The 21,322-nt window shown below is 39.6% G+C and overlaps 1 protein-coding gene across 1 annotated transcript in view; it reads left to right on the top strand.

The window, feature by feature from the left end:
- Nucleotides 1-1,067: 1,067 nt before the first annotated feature.
- The window catches only part of HECTD2 (HECT domain E3 ubiquitin protein ligase 2), a 41,764-nt gene continuing 21,509 nt past the window's right edge, over nt 1,068-21,322 (top strand). The window contains exons 1-8 of the mRNA XM_082486208.1: nt 1,068-1,317; nt 6,543-6,672; nt 12,691-12,829; nt 16,461-16,563; nt 17,453-17,542; nt 18,146-18,210; nt 19,278-19,323; nt 20,432-20,541. Of these exons, the coding sequence (XP_082342334.1) occupies nt 1,096-1,317; nt 6,543-6,672; nt 12,691-12,829; nt 16,461-16,563; nt 17,453-17,542; nt 18,146-18,210; nt 19,278-19,323; nt 20,432-20,541 (905 nt within the window). The 5' untranslated portion in view covers nt 1,068-1,095. The remainder of the gene's footprint in view (nt 1,318-6,542; nt 6,673-12,690; nt 12,830-16,460; nt 16,564-17,452; nt 17,543-18,145; nt 18,211-19,277; nt 19,324-20,431; nt 20,542-21,322) is intronic.

Raw genomic sequence — 21,322 nt, 5'->3', positions numbered from 1 at the left:
GTGGGTACTACCTCAGGCACCCCGAGGCCTGTCCGGACCAAGGGCAAAGACCTGCCACGAACGGGCCCTGGTTCTGCTTCAGCTTTGCCACTGAAACCAAGCCCGGCCTGAGCTTTTACACTTCATTTCTTTATTTCCCTCGTTAGAGTGTGACCTGAAGCCCTGGCGAAGGCACTGTGAGGTGACAGGATGGTGCGAGAGGTGCTACGGACAGCCCAGCTCGCACCAGCACCACAACACGCAAGGCCGGCCCGCTGTTGCAGAGGAGCGGGACCGCCGTGCCCGCAAACCACCCCGAGGTCCCTTCACCGCAGTTTTACGTTTATTACTCTTGCATCTACTCGTTGCCGGGCCCCGGCCCGGCAGGAAGCCGCTGGTGGGGGGCGCGGGGGGCACGGCTTCGCTGGGAGGCGGGAGATCCCGGCCGGGAGAAGCATCGCCTCACGGGGGTGCGGGAAGGTGACCGCTGCAGGGCGGCCCCCCCACCCCCGGGGCCCGGCGGCCACCCCGCGCAGCGCCGTGCAGCTCCTGCCCCTCGCCACCGCGGCTGCGCAGAGCGCGGGGCACAGCCCCGATTCCCGTACGCCCGGCACCGCCTGGCCGGCACCGCGGCTTCTCCTGCGCTACGGAGTTTCCGTAGCTGTGTCCTCCGCTGCCCCCGCGCGGAGCCCCCGGTCGCCAAGCGCGTTTCTATGAGCCGCCTATAAACAACATGGCGGCCGCGGCCCCTCTTCCTGCCCGCGGTCTGTAGGTGGCGCGGTGGCTGAGGGGGGCGCGAGGGCAGCGGGGTCCGGCGGCGCCGGCCGCCTCCGCTCCGCTGCGTCCCGCGTTTCCCCCTCCTCGCCGGGGCCGCGGCGGGGGCGGCAGGGCCGCGCTCCGCCCCGCCGTGCGGGGGTGTCTGAGCGCCCGGGAGCAGACCGGCTGCTGCATTGCCGCGGAGCGGAGCGGCGGCGCTGGGGGTGACCGCGGGGCTCCTTGGAGGGGCTCGGGGGCGGCGGGAGGGAGGAGGAGAAGAACAAGAAGGGGGCGCGGGGACTCGGGTGCCGGCGGAGGCTGCTCTGAGGAGAGAGGCGCGGGGCGGCCGGGAGCGGGGCCATGTCGCTGCAGAGCCCGCCGGCGGCCACGGCAGCCGCCGACCTCCCCCCCGGCCCCGGCGCGGGGCTGCCGCCGGGCGCGGAGCTGAAGCAGGACAACGCGGCGGCCCCGTCAGCCGAGGAGGGCGGAGAGGATGAGGGAGAAGAGGAGGAAGAAGGAGAGAAAGAAAAGGAGCGAGAGAAGCTGCCGCCCATCCCGTCGGCATCCAGCGCGGCTGCCGGGGTAGGTCTGCGGCCGCCGGCGGGGCCGGGCCACCCGTGGGCCCCGGGTGCGGGGCCGTCTCCGCCGTGCCCGCGGGGGTTTGCTCCGCTCGCCGCCTTGTTCCTGCTGGGGGGGGGGGGGGGAGATCGTGTTGGTTTTCTTTCATGTTCTTTTCCGCTGAGAGGCTTTCATTCAAGTTTCTTAAAAATAACAAGTGCGCCTGTAAGCAGTGACATAATGAAGCTATAAATTCTCCGTCTACTTATAGTTCTTTAACATTTTACAACGGTCTGCTCTTCTGGGTTAGTCATGACTGAGGGTTTGCAGCATTGTGAATATTCGTGAAGGGTTTTCGGGGGTGGAGGGTTTCAGCTCTTAATGTGCCTAATAGCAGGAGAGCTACCTGGAAAATACTTCTGCATTTTTAACTTTTTCTTAAAAGGTCTCTTCCGGCTTTTACATTGTGTTGAAGCAAAGATGACAAAACGTTTTGGTAATTGATGAATGAGTTAATGTAGGTAAAAAAACTGTGAGGAGGATATGTGCCAGAATCAATTTCATTTCAGAAACCTCGTTTGAGTTTTTTAATTTTGCCGGAGTTATGATTTTCTTTCTGTTGACCGTACAATATTACAAAACTTAAAAATTTCTTGGCGTGAGTTGAATATCTTACTTAGCTCAACGTTAAAGCTTGCTGTAACTTACTTAAGTCCAACAACAGAGCAAAATTTTACCAATCCTGTAGTAGGTAATACAGTTATGAGATTTTAATCCAGTAGTTCTGATAAGTACATGATTTGCTGTAAATTATCATTTTACATAATTTGAGTTTAAAAGATTGAGTATCTAATGTTTATGACTGTAATAAGATAATTGGAATTTTAAACAAACTAATCATACGCAAACTCCTTTGAGCAGTTCTGCCAATTTTGTGTTTTGCATACAATGTTCCAATCTTCTGAAAGACTTTCAGCTTTGCACATCTATCTGAATGTGGAATAATCTGTTTGTTCTTGTGATTCAAATACAGATTTGGTGGGAGAATGTGCAATGGACAAGTGCCCAGGAGTTATTTGTACCTTTGAAAATCTCTACTTCAGACTTCGAATGGCAAATGCCAGTCCCTTAGAATAAAGATACAAGTGCTGGTCTAAAATGTGTCAGGCTTAGATAATGAAAAACCTGTGCAGGTAGGCAGCCATGTAGAATTCCCACTGCCTTAAAGAATCGGGAGAACTTGTTTGTAGCTGCCCATCCTTCATGTATCTCTGAACTGTTGCCCACAGGCTTAAGTTGTTTAAGTTGACCCGCTACAAAGGAGCGCAGATCCAGCTAGGTGTGATTGCTTGTCAAATGCGTGTGGGGTTTTGAATTTACAGAGCTGCATATGGGTGTTAATAGTATCTTACAGAGAGAGACTTTTGTGGACAGATGTAGTAGGTATTTCCATAAACCTGGATTTTTCTGTTTGTAACAGAAAGCAGGTTTTGATCTGAAAAGGGAATGCAGGTATGCTTTTGCAAGACACTTATGAGCTGCTCTAAAGAAGATATTGGACTGTTCGTCTGCTAAGTCCTAGCTGTGATGAACCTATGCATTTAATTCCAGGGCTTTGTGAAGTATGTTGTGAGGTTCATCATATATAGCATGATTTTAATACAAGTCCTTGTATTAAAAGTTCTGATTGAACATCAAAAAATGAGTTACTTAATCAAATCATCTCAAACGTTTTTAAAGAGAGAAATGTTCTTAGCTTCCTCCTCATTAAACTGGGGAAAAGGTTTAATGTGATATAATGAGAAATGGGAGAAATTATTGTCTTCTAAAAAAAAATCTTTGCTTATTCGTGGTTTTTTCCCATTAAATTTCCCTTCCATTAAAAATACATGCCTGATACAAATACAGTGATACTCCACATGACTTTAATTTTCCTGTTCTCTCTGCATATTCTAAATGTATAGCTATCATATGATGACTATGGTGATATAGATACTATACCTTGTCTCTCTATGAAGTGAGCCTCAGATATCCTTGTCTCAGAACATCTTCCCAGATTTTGTGTAATTGACATTTTCTTCAATGTACTAAAGACCCACCATAGATTTGTGCAACTGATATGGCATGACTCGAGCTTCCTCAAAGGCAAGGTGAAGGTGTGACACATCCTTTAAGCAGTTTTCATTCCCTGCAATAGCTGTGGTCAAGGTCAGAATTTTAGTAAGTTAATAGATAACCATGGTATCCTTTTTCTCCTAAAATCATGTGCAAAAGATGTCTCATCTGGAGTTGAAGATGGCTGCAAGTTGGTATGAAGCGATTATGTGACTATTGTTATTGTCATTCATATCATGGCTTTGGGCCATGTGGAATTGTGGGAGAATGGTTACTTTGGGTGGGATTTTTTTTTTTTGGCTTTTACTTCTAAGGGAAGTTGTGGAGATTAAATTAGTCCATGAATAAATTAACATGATCCTTCGAGGAGTTCAGGCTTTTTCTGATGTGCCAAATGGTGATTCGAAATAATGGATAGGGTTTGAGGGCTTGGAGATCAGTATTCGGATTTTGAAAGGACACTTGTGAAAACTCGCCCCTTAGTAAGCAGGGACAAGTAGAGGCTTCTGTAAAGCAAAGCCAGTCCTATGTTACACCTTTCAGGATATGAATGGAGGGCAAAATTCTACTTCTTGAGTAGGCTATTGCATCAACAGCTGCCTTTAGGTAATCTGAATGTCCTCCGTGTCTTCTTGCAAAGGGAAGAAAACCTTTTACTCCTCACTGGCCTTTGCTTGCCATGCGCATGTGGGTCTTAAGTGAGTTATGTTAGGACTAAAGAATAGGATTTTCAAGAAGCTCTTCTAGGTGATCTTTTTGCCTCTTCCCAGAAAGCACTCTGTACGTGCTCTTTGCAAACAGTTTGACTTATTTTCACCATCTGATTTAACTTCAATAGTGAAAAACATACATTTATAAAGTATAATGCTGGTACCTCTCTGGCCTTATGGAGGGCTTAATGCTTTGGAAAACTTCCACTAAGAAGCCCGCAGAGTTGTGAGTTACTAATATACTCTTAAAAGCAGGATTAAGGATTAATTTGATCCACTTACTCCCTCTAAGCATACTCATTCTTTATGTGGGGGTTCAGTTTTCTGATGGCAGTATGTGTGTAGTCTTAGGCTCTAGAGGCTCACTGACCTCCTACAAAATTTTCTCAGTATGACGTGGTGCTGTACACTTGTCCTAGATTACTCTCCCGGGAGGTGTCAGAGATGCTCATTATAAGCATGTAGTTTCCCAGTATTCCTCCAGGGCTTTCCAGTAAAGCCTTTGTCCATACGTTTGTTTAATATTGTTGGAACTGCACTTGGAGCAGGATGATGAGCTAAATAGCACGTGCAATTTTTGTTCTTTCTGATCACTGCTGAGGCAGGTGGCATTAAGAAGAACGTTTTAAAGAACTGTTCAACTACTCCATTTGGGTGGCGTGGCTGGAGTAAAACCTAAAAAGCTGACTCGGTCAAAAAGGCTATCAGAATAGTCTGTTTCATAAAAGCTCCTCTTATCAATTATCTATGGTATCTATTCCCTATTAGTCATAGTTAGACTACTCCAAGCTCCAGAGGTTTTCTATGCAGAGCATACATTTTGTTACACAGCAGATAAAGAAATCCATATCTGAGGTTAAAAAGTCCTTTTTCAGTCAATCATGTCTTGCCATGTTTGTTCAGGGTCTGTTTTTTTCCAGTCATGTGCCAGGTGAATTTTAAAAAGCATCTTAATGATATTTCAAAGGTTATAGAATAAAAGAAAAAATTAATGTGAAAATTATAGTCATAATTACATTTTATTTTTGAATGTTTGCTGCATACAAGGAATGTGGAGCTAGAAACTGAAACTTGGTATTTTTAAAGCCAGAAGTCCTGCTGATTGCTCAAATTTATAATTTGCTGAGTTATAAGCCATGGAAAAATGTGCCACAGTTATTTAAAATTCCTGGCAGTGTACCGGCTTGTGTACACTGTGGCATGGCAGGTTTATGGTCTGTGTCATTACCCTCCTGGTGGTATTTCAGGATGTTGTGGTGGAAGTGAAGTGCTTTCCTCAGAACTCTGACTGCATGTCTTAGTGCAAATTTACTCCTCTTAAAGGGAAAGGGAAATGTATGGGTTTAAAAAAATTGATAGGATATTATGTTAATTATTCTAGAATTTCTGTTCTTGTTTGGGGAATTACAGTTTTGATGGAAACATTGAAAACATTTTCTCTAACTGAGAGCACAGATACCAGATCTCAAGCAAATGAATGTTTAGGTTAATGTGAGGCTGAAAATCATGATGTGCAGGGAGAGTGTTTTCTTTGAGTTGTTCTGCCTTTGCCTCATATCAACTGATGACTTGGAGCAGCGATTGAAGTGAAAATCTCCATCATGTGAGTTCTGTCATCTTGGGCAAGCCCTTCAACGCACTTAGGCTTTGCAACTTCTCCAGAGTAAATAACTATATCTAATAGCACTCAGTGTCAGACTGATTGGTGTAATCCTTTGGAAGTTTGTTGTGTTACTTCACTTCTGTTCACTGTTAAAATGCTCAACACTTCTTAGCAAAGGTTTGTGCAGACTCCTTGGTGGCAGCACATACAGGTACTCAAGCAGGTTTTCTTAACGCTGTGCTAACAAATATTTTTTGGCTATCCTTTCTTCAGCGGCAGCTGATGTTGGTGATTTCTGAATAGCTAGGGGTTTTTAGCCAGGTAGATTGTACTTAAATTTTATTAGCAGATTAGCCCACAGAATTTTTGGCCTCGCATTTCTAGTCTTTGGAAATTTGTCTAAACTACTTCAGTATGTTAGGGTTATTTGGAAAAAGGAATATGTGACAGGTTCATCTGTTTAGACTGAGCTGGATGTAGTGATAAATATAAAAGTAGTTAGAAATTCAGATATGGAAAGTTAGAATATTGTTGAAAGCATTCTAATTGTATTGTGTTTTTCTCGCAGTAATCCAAGGATAACTTCATATCCTGCAAATTAATACCTGAGTTTTTGAATGTAGTGGAAAGGAATTTTATGGTAGCTCACCTGATTCAATTTGAAAGAAACTTGCAGAAGCATTATTTATGTCTTATTTAGGTATTACCACTCTGATTTCAAGATAAAAGATATTTAAGTACTCCGTGTAATACCTCATGAGTAAGATTACTCTTGCAGTAATGTATTAGCCCTTTATAGCATGCTGTCATCTTAATTACAGGGTTTGGAGAGAGGAGCCAAAAATCAGTTTTCCACTTTCAGCAATTTCATCACAACTATCAACCAAAAGAAAGAAGGCATCGGAAACAGAAATTCGCCTACGCAACTTGTTATACCCAACATCAAAAATGGTGAGAGAATAAAAGCCCTATGTTACTTAGTTACCAATTTAAGAAGGTGCTCAGTGTTCTGCCAATATTTGTATTGTGGTAGTGCCAGAAAATGTAGAAATCTAGATTTCATTAAACTATGCTGTGCTGTACGTTGTGCAGGCAGTGATATATATGATAGTCCATCCTCTGTAGAGGTTATGTCATAGAAACAAGTTGGATAAGAAAAACAAATAGACCTGGAGGATGAAACAATCATCTGAAATTTTAAAGAAAGTTACAGATGCAGTAGTCCATCTGCAGTCAGATTGTCTAACTGCATCAGATAGCAGTTTCTCTGGAAATTGCATTGGAATTTTGTGAAGAAGATACTTCTATCTATCTGAAGGATGGCAGGGATGAAGCAAGCATGGTGCTTTTGAGGGAGACAGTTGCTGTTTTTCAGTGAAGGTGAAGGCCAGTGATGACACAAAATAAAATTCATAGGCAAAAAGATTGGTTAAGTTCTGAAGAGCTTTAAAGGCAAGAAGGAAGGTTGTTGTGGTACAGTGAGGAAATGATAATTGATGAAAAGATAGAAAGTGGAGCTGTGTATTCAGTATGGTAGGCTAGAATCATGAAGTCTGATGAGATGACATTGTGGTTAGACCTGAAATTTTTATTAGATTTTTGGGCCAAGATATGGAATTTCAATAATTTGGGACTTTTGATAAAAGGCTGTGCAAGTATTTGTCGGGTTTGTACTCATCTTGCCTCTGAGCAGGCCCCCCTCAGCCTTATTATTTTGTGGTTCTTCAGCACTCAATGAATTTGAGGCTAGAAAGAAAGAGACTGCATTAATTAGATCTCAGTAGTGTGAGTTTGAAACAAAACTGTGGACAGGTGTTACCAGTTTCAAAGTTGTGCAGAAAAAGGTGGTTTATACGTTGCAGGATTGGATCCTTACTAAAATAATCTTTGTATCCTTGCTAGCTATACTGCAAAAGTAAAAGTCAGTGGAATACTTTTTTTTTTTTTTTAACATTTTAACAGTTTCTGTGATGGAGTTAGGAGGTGCTTTCTACTTAAAAGAAAAAAAAAAAGGCAATCACTGAAACACAAAAGGCAATTATGTGTAAATGATGGCTCAGACAGGAGTTTATACTTTGCTTGATTCACTTTGTACTACACGAAGCAAACAAAGATGGCTGGACGTGGCCCAGTGATGAATTCTCCCACTGCAGCATAACTCACGGGTGTTAAGGTAGAAGTAGTATTCTTGAGGGTAATCCTTGAGGTAAGGCAAAAAGAAGATGCTGCAAAGTACGTCAGAGTTCTGCTGATTCTTACAAAGTTCTATAAGGTCGAGCTAACAAAACTGGAAGAAAAACCTTCAGGTGGCCATTGCTCTCACCTATATATTTTTAAAGAAAAGTCTTTGTATGTGAATTGCAATATTGTTGGCATCTGAAAGTCCTCAGAGAAATAAAATGTTTTGCCTTTCTCATATAACGTTATTTTCCTCAAAAGCTGAAAGTGACCTCTTGTCAATATTAACTACTCAGCTGCCGCTAGCCTTGTTAACAGAAACATAAATGCAGTTGATTTATAGACTCCAGGTTACTGTCTTTAATTATTTAAGCCTTATTTCTTTCCTGTCCAGCTTCTGTCTGAATAGTTGCTTAATATAATCTTATGTTATGGTATGAAAGCCTGCTGCTTAATAAAATTTAGGACAAAGTAAAATTAAATCTAGTACGCAGCCAAGCAATGTGAAAAATACAGTACTCTTTTGCAGAATTCATTTCACTAAACAGAAGAGATCTACCTTCCTCCCCGCCCCCTGCTCCTTTTTTTTTTTTTTTTTTTTTTTATCTGACAAGAGTGGTAAGCTCTTAACACCTCTCTCTTGAAGTGCCCTCAGTTCTTGCTGCTCATGATACTGTCCTGGTTGCAATTACTGCTGCATAAGTACTTAGTTGTTAATTTTTGCTGCACTGATGCGTGGCAATATTTATTATAGTCAAGGATATATTTTTGAAATTGAGCTCAAAGTGTAAAAATGAGCAGATATTCTGTTAATTTCAGGATCGGGGTAACCTGCCTATATAAAAACAGATTATTTTTACAAACAGTCCAAGAGGCATTCAAAATTTTTTGAGAAGATACGTATATTCCGTGGAAAAAATAATAATTGAAACAAATTTCTCAGTTAAACATGCTTCTTTTGCTATTCTGGAATTCAGGAATGACGCTTGGTTTGTGGGTGTTTTTCAGTTTATCTATATTTGTGCTGTCTCTCTAAATATGTGTATATATGTGCATATACTGACAATACTTCAGGCTTGAGTTCAAAGAATGTTAATTTTGTTGAAAAACAAAAGATTGGAAAGGTAGTGCTAGTAAATATAGCATGAAAGCTAGGGTGATGTTTGTTTGCTGTGTAGCTGCCACAGAGCTTGAATTTGTATAACAAGTCTTCTAATGCAACAGTGATCTGGTATGAAATCTACATATGAACTAGATTGTTCAAGTTCTTTTATAATGTTACAAATACAAGTAAGATTTGTTTGCTTTACCTGCTTTGAAAATTTTCATCTGCCATTAGCTGTGTGAAAATAACTGCTGTTCTAAATTCATTCACCCTAAATTTCCTTGTACTAGTCCAGTCTGTTTTGTATCAATGAGGTTTTTTTCCTCAAAGTTTTTGATCATTCCCTAAGCAGTCATGCATTGCTGAATCTTTTTACTTGCTGTAACTGGGCAAACAGCCAGAAATGATTGTTTTTTTTCTTGTCTTGTAATATTGCGTTATTGCTGCTTATCAACTCAATACATAAAGTTTCAAGTTTCTCCTCAATGGAACTCAAGTGACAGATCTTAATTAATATTTTTGAATGTCAGATGAGCAAATAAATCTATTTACAAATAAACTTGAATTATGGCAAAACATACTGAAGTTGACAGTACTTATTAAATGTATTATTAAAATTCAGTTTTAGTATATCTAATTTAAGCTGTGTGTATTTCAAAGAAAATTGCATCACTGACAGAGTGCAAGTTACCAGCTTAGCACCTGCATCATCAATTTACTGAAATGAGAAACAGCTTCTGTCAGCAGCTGTCTCTTCTACAGATGTGGAGAGAATATTTTCCTCATTTTAGTGTATTCAGCTGGTTATAAATCAATGTTTAATGCATTTAAAATTGAGAAGATATAATGAGACCTAAATGAGAATGACTTGTCTTTCTCAGAGTATAAAAATAAGACATAGTCTTAGTTTCTTTTAAGTCAGTCTATCTTGCTTTCAGAGAACGAAGCGCAATAGCAGAGCACTTACATGGCAGGATTGTTTGGCACCTTGGCTTGAATTAATTTAGTATCTATGTGTCCACTTGGTGTTTTAAATTACTGCTCTTCTCTTTAAATAGCTTTAAGTTCCAGCTGTGAGAGTGGGCAAGGTTCCATATCTATAATCAATGCAATACTCAGGGGACTGAGGGCAACTCTGATCTGTTATTGGCTGATGAATGGTGGCTGAGTTAAGTCACAATGACAGTGTTTCTGTCATTAGCATCAGTGAAAAGAATCTGCCTTTGGGTTTTGGGGACTTTGTTAGCATCTATTTCCCTGCTGTGATAAATGGAGTAGGCAGCGGAGTAGTGATACTACTTTGATATTTAGTTAATTTTAAAAAAACAACAACTCTTGGAAAAGGCTTAGAGGGTTCTTAAACAATTCATAGAAGATTTTAGTTTAATGTGTTTGGGTTTTGAGGACACTTTTGTATGTTTGGGATAAAAGACACTATATGTCATAATTCATGTAAATGCTTTTAAAAATGTGCTGTATAAATCAGACTAAGAAAGCATTTTAAGGATATTTGAGAAGACATTGTCAGTAAAATGGACGTTTCTGTATACTGCATTGGAATTATTTTTTTTCATGGTTTTGGTGGGTTTACCTTGGATGGCTGCCAGATGCCCACCAAGCTGCTCTAGCACTCCCCCTCCTCAACAGGACAGGGGGAAAAAATAAGATGAAAAAGCTCATGGGTTGAGACAGGGAGTTCACTTTCCAATTACCATCACAGGCAAAACAGACTTAAGTTGAGGATATTAATTTATTGCCAGTTAAACAAAACTCAAAACACTTTCCCCCTGTCTCTCTTTCTTCCCAGGCTCAACTTCACTCCTTTGTTCCCCACTCTTCTACCTCCTTCCCCCGAAATAGCACAGTGGGGTGAGGAATGGGGGTTGCACTCAGCTCATAAAACCTCATCTCTCCCACTCCTTCCTCCTCTTACTGTTCCCTGCTCCAACATGGGGATACGGTCTTTCACAAGCTTTTCCAACATGGATCCTTCCCATGAGTTGCAGTTCTTTAACAACTCCTCCAACATGGGCACTTTCCATAGGGTACAGTCCTTTAGGAACAGACTGCTCCAGCATGGGCCGCAGTTCCTGCCAGCAGCCTGCTTGGGCACGATCTCTCCATGGGCTGCAGGGTGGATATCCGCTCCACCGTGGCCCTTCATGGGCTGCGGGGGGACAACCTGCTTTACCACTGTCTTCTCCACAGGCTGCAGGGGAATCTCTCTGCTCCAGTGTTTGGAGCACCTCCTCCTCCCCCTTGTCCACTGACGTGGGTGCCTGCGAGGTGCTTTCTCGCCTGTCACAGAGGCCATCCCTGCAGCTGTCCTGCTGCCAAAACTTTAGCACATAAACCGAATTCAGTGTTCTCAGATCAAATAGAAAGTAACAAGTAAAATAGACCTTGTTAAAGAACTGCTATTTGTACTTGGAATATGCAACCAAATTCACTGAGAAGAAATGTTTAAAGATGCTACTGTTTCAGCAGTAATTCTCTGCAAGACAGAAAGCTTGCATTTCCTATTTAATTTATTGGAGAGATTCTTTTAGGAGGCTGTATATGATCCACAGTCAGTTCTAGCTAAAATTATGTATCAGTGTAGAAAAACTGACTGAAGACTTGTCTTCGTGCATCAAAAAATAGTTGGACTTTGGTGTGGTTGTGCTTGAGATTTTTCTTAGGTGTGGGGAACACCAGTGTTACAGTATGTATATTACAATACATATTGTAAATATGATAATGGACAACGCTACTATTAGTGAGTAATAGCTACCAGTCATTAACTGCTTGGGTTGTCTTTCAAACAGCATCAACGTGGGTAACTGTAATTCCATGACCTCCTTTGACCTTTTTTTTTTTTTTTTGTAATTATGTTCTCACTTGCTTAGCTTGATTTCCTCATAGGTTCAAGTAGATGTGATGTTCAGAATAGGCACTTTATTTATGCATCTGACTTTAGAAAGCACTTTGCTTAATGTTCAGAAGGTTGAGCATCTACAGCTACAAATAGATTTAATGAAAACTCTGCTGCACTCATTTCTGAAAATGAAACTATATATGAACTTGGGTTTTTCTTGTGTGATGTGAACACTGCTAAATGTATACCAGTGCATGTTACTGATGTGATACCAGCATGTCTTATGTAAGTACAGCATTTTGCTATTTTCCTTAATAAGGAGTTGGAACACAAGTCACCAGCTTTTTTTTTTTTTTTTTTTTTTTTTTTTTTTTTGCCAGCAGCATGTCAGCAATTCATGAAAATCTGGCTTGGTTTTCTTTCTTTGTTTTTGTAATAGGCAAATCATTTGTTTGCAACTTGGTCCAGGAGCTTGTTTATAAAATATTAGAGACTCTCTTCTATTAGAAGGCCTTAGGCAGGAGACAGACTAGCCAGTTTTCTCCCTGCATTGGCAGGAGGGAGCACTTTGTTCACAAAGACATAGTTACAAACTCAGGACACCGTTTTTGTTTCTAGGGTTCTATTTCCTTTCATTTAGTCAAAGTTTCCGTCATATCTGGGATGAGCATGTGGTAAGAAAAGTACTTGGATAAGTAGGGGTTTAAAGACGTGTAATCAATCAGTGTGTGTTTTCTTTTTTCCTAGTTCCTATGTATCTGTATTTTACTAGCTAAATGTTTATGTATATGATTGCATTTTATTAATTGTTCTTTACTTTTTTCATAAGTGAGAGACCTACCACCTATTTGCCTGGATGTACGACAAAAGCAGCGCATCTCTATAGATACACTACCCCAAGAACTGAAAGCGCCGATTCCTCCTGAACCTTCCCTTCCCATCCGAACCAAAACTGTGAAAGATTTTCAGTAAGTTACACTGGTGTTTCTAAAAGTGTAATTTCTTTCTTTGGACTTCTTTCATTTTGTCCTAATTCATACATCTGATTTTGTTAATCTCAAATGAGGAAACAGTTCAGTAAGACTGACAAGTAGTTGGTCTGGTTGTGGTGATAGGATTAATAAGTCTGCTACTGTGAAAATTATCAAAATACTTTCCCTAGCTTGATGTGTTATTCTGTTCAAGAAATAGCAAAGCTTGTAATTCAGACTTAGAAATTAAGTTCCTGACATTCAGTGGATGTTTAGTTTTGGAAAAAAGTAAGTATGGCTTATTGTAGGGACTAGAAAATCCCTTTCAATCTTAGGTATTTGTTTCTACTGCCAATTATGGTGAGTCCTGTCCATTGAGGCATTGTCAGTCTTGTGTATAACACTGCACATCAGACACTTAAATGTATAACATCATATTTGAGGACCTGGAGTGGTGATTATGTGGACTGCAATATTTCTAACATTAGTTTAAATTGCTGATGACCTTTCTTTACACATTATGTTAAAGACTGTTCATTTTCAATATTAGTTTTATGGCAAAAACTTACTACTTTTTTCATGTATCCTTGCTGCTATGTGACCACAATTTTAAGCAGTGTAAGCATAAACTATTCTAGCAGTTCTGTATGACAGGCACTGTGCTTTAAGTTTGGCTAAGTAAAAAGAGTTCTGAGATTAAAGAGCCCGCGCAGACAATATTTATGCTGCTGCCCCATAACACTGTTTTAGCTAGAAGTAAAATTGATGTGAAAGTGTCTTGTGTTCCACTTACGTTTTTCCAGATCAGTACAGACCCTTAATCAAAATTGTATCTGCGTTAGATTTCTTCCAGCACTGCTACAATACTCAGCATGCGATGCTTGATCAGCTTAGCTAGGCTAGCAAAGGTCCCGAGGGAAACCACCTGAATTGTTTTTAACTAGTATAGCCTGTTTCCCTGATGTCAGGTCTACACCACAAAGTTTTACTGGCTTTGCTTGGTTTGCTGTGGGCACAAGGCAATAGGGAATGTTTTTTCTCTACTTAACATAGCTATGTTCCCAAAAATTGTGATGTTGACACCGTCATTTGAGGAAATGGCATAACTGTTGAAGAACTCATGGCATAAGGTGTGTCTGCAGTAGGGAATTCTGCCTGCAATACATGAACATATATTGGCAGAATGTTTCTTTAGTGTGGATGTGTTCTTAGAAGGGCTATCTACTAATTCATTGAAAGTGTGGCTTTTTTCTTTTGTCCTTAGCACCCACAGAGCAGCATTATGCTGCTGTAATACCCTTCAGTGTTTTACAGGGCGATAATGTTGATCAGGAAAACACAAAATCAGAGAGTGGTTTGGGTTGGAAAGGACCTCAAAGATCATCTAGTTCCAACCCTCCTGTATTTGGTGGAAAAGGAAACAGGTATAAAAGAATTTGACAAGATATGATCCTTTGTTGGTGTTCAGTTGATCTGAAGAGCTGAAATTTTTTTCATATTCAGATTTTTGTATCTATTGACTGCTGACTAATTATGTAATTATCAAGTATTATCAAGTATCAATTATTCTTTCAAGTGAAGCGTTAAAAAGTAATTAGCATTTTTGCTATGTCCCACTGATAACTTTTTTTAAATATGTCTAACAACAAAAGGAGGACTAGGGAAAATCTTCCTCCTTTATTGGATGCAGGGGGAAACACAGTGACTAAGGATGAGGAAAAGGCTGAGGTGCTTAACGTCATCTTTGCCTCAGTCTTTAATAGCAGGACTAGTTGTTTTCTGGGTACCCAGCCCCTTGAGCTGGAAGACAGGGATGGGGAACAGAATGAGACCTCCATAATCCAAAAGGAAATGGTCTGTGACCTGCTGCACCACCTAGACATGCATAAGTCTGTGGGGCCAGATGGGTTACACCCAAGAGCGCTGAAGTAGTTGGCAGATGTGCTTACCAGACCAGTCTTCATAATTTATCAGCAGTCCTGGGTTACCAGGGAGATCCCAATGGACTGGAGATTAGCAGATATGATGCCCATCTACAAGAAGGGCTGGAAGGAGGATCTGGGGGACTACAGACTTGTCAGTCTGAGAGTGTAGATCTGCTTGAGGGTAGGAAGGCTCTTCAGAGGTACCTGGATAGGCTGGATCGATGGGCTGAGGCCAATGGTATAAGCTTCAACAAGGCCAAGTGCCGAGTCCTGCACTTGGGTCACAACAACCCCATGCAGCGCTACAGGACTGGGGAAGAGTGGCTGGAAAGCTGCCTGGCAGAAAAGGACCTGGGGATGTTGGTGGACAGTTGGCTGAACATGAGCCAGCAGTGTGCCCAGGTGGCCAAAAAGGCCAACAGCATCCAGGCCTGCATCAGGAATAGTGTAGCCAGCAGGGGTAGAGAAGTGATTGTCCCACAGTACTCGGCACTGGTGAGGCCGCACCTTGAGTACTATGTTCAATTTTGGGTGCTGCAGTATAAGAAGGACATTGAGGTGCTGGAGAGGGTCCAGAGAAGGGCAATGAAGCTGAAGGGTCTTGAGAATAAGTCTTATGAGGAGCGGCTGAGGGACTTGGGGTTGTTTAGTCTGAAGAAGAGGAGGCTGAGGGGAGATCTTATTGCTCTCTACAGCTACCTGAAAGGAGGTTGTAGAGAGGTGAGCATTGGTCTCTTCTCACAAGTCACAACTGATAGGACAAGAGGAAATGGCGTCAAGTTGTGCCAAGGAGGCTTAGGTTAGACATTAGGAAAAACTTTTGCACTGAAAGCATTACCAAAGACTGGAACAGGCTGTCCAGGGAAGTGGTTGAATCACCATCCTTGGATGTATTTAAAAGCCGTCTAGGTACGGTGCTCAGGGACATGGTTTAGAAGTGGGCCTGGTAGAGTTAGCTAATGGTTGGACTTGATGATCTTAAAGGTCTTTTCCAGCCATAACAATTCTATGATTCTGGGATACAAAGAAATTATCGGGGGAGGGGGGGAGAAAACTGGGATTTGTATCACCAGCATTGTAGATAGCTAAAATAAAATTCTGCTTCAAAGGTTGGTTGGGGTTGTTTGTTTGTTTGATTGTTGTTTTTTTAAATGTCTGATATTATACAAAATTTCATGTATAGAGGCTTGCTTTAAGGTCCAATACTTAAAAGGACTTTAAGAGTAAATCCATAGGTTTTGTTGTCCCCTTAAGGAACATGTACAGTCACATACAAAGATTAAGTTTTATTTAAAAAATTTGAAGAGAAATAAAATTATTTAAAATAATAATGGATTTGGCTAGTTTAGGAGCCTGAATACTTAAATAAATTAGTCTCAGAAATTTTATCATGTCAGTGTATCTTCCGTGTAATCTGTTCTGCTAATTATTTGTCTTAACATACTGAATTGTGACACCATGAATTAAGATTTTGAATAAGAGACATTGCTCAGGTGTATCAAACACAAACTATGCTTTTGTTCTCTTGTAATACCGTGATCTTAAAATGACAAGGAAGATGTTAGAAAGATACTGATATTATACTTGTCTGTCTTCTAAGTGTGCTTAGTGAGGGAAGCTTAGAGTTACAGTGCAGTATAAAGACTAAGTGGTTGAGAAGACTGAACCCTTGTATCACCAATATTTTAATATATTCTTTCTAGGGATGATGTGGAAAAGGCTAAGTCATTGGGAGATTGGAAAGCTGTACATGATTTTTATTCTACAACATTTGATTCTTTCCTGGAGATAAATGCTGCGTTTAAGGTAGAAAATAATTCATAATACTATTTAGTACTTACAGGGCTTTGTATTTTCAAAGTATTCACAAAAACATGATTTAAATGCTTGCAGCTGGTTACTCAAGGCCACTGAGATCATTTTGTTGTGATCTCGGCTGCCTTTGGTAGACAATCTGTTATTGCATTGATTTATTGATTCCCATTTAAGTAATGGAAATTCCAGTAGGTAGTTCACTTTGTGACACTATGACTGTGTAGATACTTTCTACACAAACTGCAGTTTAGTAACATGCCAGCCAATGCAGCTAATACAGAGGCCAAAGCAAATCTGGAAACAAACTCTGTCCCTAAAAAAAAAATGTGTGATACAGACTCAAGTAGTATAACTGTTCCTTTGTTGTGATGGCATACTCAGTTTTCCTTGGGAAAGATCATATTCGTGTGTGAAAACTTTCTGAATTCAGGCTAAATTAATATTTCCTTCCTATTACAGAGCAAAATGTGTGTATGATATTTAATATGGATATTAGCGCCTAAACCTAGACAAAGTAACCTGTGACTTAACAAATATTGAATGCTTATGATTTATTGCTTTTGTCTGATGGACTGACAACAAAGATGAAAGATGAAAATTTGTTGCAATTTAGTATTTGAAACCCTCTTACATTTTTAAAATAGAATGACAAGATAATGGAGTTACACACTGGCAATATTCATGTAAGATTACTATTGTTTAGCTTCATCTTTCACTTATTAATAAAAGCAATTTAGATTCTTATGTTTTGATAAGGAAAATTAATAATGTCTGTATGTGTTTTGTTTAAACTTGCTGTTAAACTTTTATTTTTCAAAGATAGCTAAAATACTGAAAACATTTCAAACCCAAAATGCTTTGTGTATTATCTAACTTGCAGAAAGATACTAATTCTCCATTTAATACCATTGAGGACTCTGGAATCAATGCAAAATTTGTGAATGTTGTCTATGATGCCTTATTAAATACTGTAAGTAGAAGAAAAGAATTCATGTTTTAAAACATTGTAACAATTATTTCAGCTAAGGAATATGCTAAGAAGCAATTTATACCAAAACTTTTTCTCAGATAGGCACGATTTCTGAAGAATCTCTCAAAACATACTTAAAATGGTCCCAGGAGAATTGCCATAGAATCATGAAAACTGCTGTAGTAAAAGAGGAGGAAATTTTCGCTGTTAGTAATGCACAGTTTATACTGTGGTAGATCTCAAAGGCTGCTTGCAAGATATGACATGACTGTGATGGGACACTGTATGGTGGGAAATAAGGAAAATGTGAGGATGAGGGTAGCAAAAAGTAGGTACTGTGCCTAGTAAACAAAGGACACAAGTAATTTAGAAATTCTATTCACAGTTTTTAAGTTGTTTAAAGCATTGAAACCACCACTGGCACTACTCCGGGCCTCAGCTAATAGTCTGCAGGGAAAGATACTTAGGAGCTCAGCATCTAAACACAAAGATTTCTTAGCTGGTTAGAATCACAAGCAAAACAAACTTCCTTGTTCATATAGTATCTAGTATAGAATATGTATAATTACATCAGATATCATTTTTCCTCTCCTTTTTCCATAGCCTCAAGATGTTCAGAAGTCAGTCCTGAAAGGAATAATTAATGGGCTGCTACAAGAATGGAAAGGGTAATTATAACAAATGTTTGCATTAGTGCTGTGCTGGCACTTAGAGCCAATATACATATTCTTTTTATTGTTTTAGCCAAAGAAATAAAATATTCTCATAAAATTTATTTAACTCCTAAGAACTTGTCTCCTTTTGGCAGACAGACCTGATGAAATATATCTTATATATATCTGTAAGCTGATGTTGAACCTCTGAGAGGCAGACCGAGCCCCAGCCATACATTCCCCCCCAAAACATCAGCTGCTTGTTGCCAGGGCAATCTTTTGGACATCCGAGCTGTCAGATGAATTAAGGAATTCATCTAAAGTAAAACATATTCTCCCTGCCCACCCCTTAACAGCAACTAGGATGTTTTAACCCAGATAATTCCTTGATCAGAAGTTTATTTTACAATACTGTTCATGCATGGCAACAGCATAGAAAGGGCAGTGCAGGATGCAGAAAGGGATAGCCCGAAGGCAGGAGGTTTGGAGATGACAACATTTTAGCAAGAAGTAACAGAAGTGAGAATGCATAGTTTGACCCACAAAAAGATATAGCAAGAGGCAGCGCCTTTTTGTGATTCACCTGTGAGCCAGCCCTTGGCTCTTCCTTTCTCCACCTTATACTACCTTTTCTGTGCTGTTGCTGCATGTGTATTTGTGGTTATGTAAAAGCCTTGAAGCAGATAAACAGCAAGAAGTACAGAGGCTGCAGTGCCAGAAGCGTATGGAGAATTCTGGCAGGAAATATCAAAGATGGGGCAAGTAAACTCTTCTGTGGTGTCACCCAAGATAGACAACAGCATGGACTTCCCTCTTTGGAACACCTCTCACTTAAATTCTGACTTTATTTTTTTTACCTTGTCTTATGTCACAAAACACAGATGCTAAAATAGCCTACTGCCTTTAGAGAGTAGTCAGAATCTTTAAGTGGCATTTTCAGTTTCTGAGTGGTGAAGATCCTTAAACATGGTATTCCACACGTATTAGCAAAGCAAAATTAAATTGTGGGCTGCATGATTTCATGACTCTTAATGTGTATATGTGATGTATACATATGGTTCTGCTTATAATTTCGTTCATAGGCCACGAACGAAAGATGATCTTAGAGCATACTGTATACTTTTACAGGTAAGCAAAAAACAGTATTTTTATTTAAGTATATGTCTGCTTAACTTATAATCTATAAACCAGTATACTATGCAAACAAGATACTTTGTATAGCTGAAATACTTCACATTTAATTTCCTGCTATAGGAATTTATTAAAATATGGAAGAAGTGTAGGTTATGCATGATGGGAATGGGAGCTTAATGGAAGATAGTTGATGGGGAAAGCTTGTATAGATTAAAGATACGAACTAACAGACATGTAATTGTTTCCTGTCATTTTGTGAGTTGAAGGAACAAGTGTGTTAGCAGGTTATTTGTTCTTATTTCTTCCTTATTCCCAGATTTGCTTTATTGGTATGCTGTAACTCTGATCCTTCCAGAAAGTTTCAGTATATGCACGCTTTTATGTTGCTGTAACTTTCTCCAGTGTTGCATTTTACCCAGCAGACTCTCTCCAGTCTATCTGACTGGCTACATTGTCTGATTTCTGTCTGTGTTAACCTATTACTTTTGCTACTATAGTCGATTTGCCTTTGTAGCAAATTTCCCCTTTAAATTTTGCCAGCGTAGACAACACTTCTTCACACAAGGAGAGGTTTCTGCTGTTATTTGAGAAGATCAGATGGTAATTTAGTTTTCTGAGACAATAGTTTTCTTCTCTGGGGTGGTATACTAGCTGTGAATTATAAGGAATCTATCCTGCTGAAAAGTGGGAAGGTGTGAACTCATACGTAAGAGGGAAAATAAGTTTGGATTGATATGCGGGAAGACAGGAGCTATGAGAATCCTTGTTACTGAGATGAAAAGCACATCACTCAGAGGAGCGTGATTTGTGTGCTACACAGTAAATGATAATCGAGACAAATATATTGAGTGCTTCCTTTATTGCCTGTGGGCCTTCTTTTGAAACAAAAAAAATCATACTTTTACAAGATAGAAGTTATGTATTTTTTTATTTGACTAGAAGTTGCAAATAACTTTTTTTTAGTTTTACCACTGTCACAGCAATTTTGTGAATTCCTGTCCTGCTTAATTGTATTGGCAACAACAAACATAAGAAAAATCCTAATGACTTTTTTCCCTTTATGCAGCTTATTAACCTAACACATTTTTTTAATCTTTTTCAGAATCCTCAATTTAGTAACACTTCTACTTATGTCATCTATGCTCACTTGCTAAGACAGATAGCAGCCTTAACAGAAGCTGACCATCATTTCCTAGTGCACTGGTCTAAAAAGTAAAAAAAATAAAAAAATAAAAATAAAAATTCCATTTTTAGGATTACAATTGTTACTGTATTTCCATTTATGTTGACTGTTTTATAAATTATATGAAAGTTAATTAAAGAGGTTGTATTTGTTGTTTTCAAAGTACGTTTGGACATAGTCCACTACGTGATACTGATTTATAGATGCAAACTGTGTATAATGTATAAAAATGAATATCTTTATGCAAAAAAATCCTTAATTGCAAAATAACTTATGTAAATTATTTTTCCATAACACATGCAAAATAACTTATGTATGTAATTTTTTTAGATACGTGTTTAAATGGTATTATTAATACAAACATATTTATGATCTTTGTTTAAATAAAGGTTCATCTTGCATAATTCGCAAAAGATACTGTAACTTTACTGTATTGTTTGAAAACCACAAATGAAATCAAGTCCCTGCTTGGCAGTGTAATAGAGATAGTAAGAGTGTAGTTAGGGCATTAGATTTTTAATTAATTGAAAAAACTTTAATAGCCCCTCACTAATAAAGTCATATAGGGGTAACTGCCCAAAGAGCAGCTTTTAAGTTGGTATGCAGACTGCCTTCCTTATAATGACTGTGCAAAAAGTTCAGTCTGGGGTAAAAAAAAAAAAACGTCTGAACAAAAGCCATGTTTACAATTCCCTTATCTCCTAGGGAATATGATAGTAAAGGATTTTCTTATCTGCAAGGATTGAAATTGTATTTCCCCCACACTGCCCCCCCATAATATGTGTAGATTTTTTTTTTTTAATTGTGGTA

This window comes from Vanellus vanellus (genome assembly GCF_965231255.1).
Source record: "Vanellus vanellus genome assembly, chromosome: 7".
NCBI classification, from domain to species: domain Eukaryota; kingdom Metazoa; phylum Chordata; class Aves; order Charadriiformes; family Charadriidae; genus Vanellus; species Vanellus vanellus.
The sequence above is the reverse complement of the archived record's forward strand: the minus strand, read 5'-3'. Positions and strand labels throughout refer to the sequence as shown.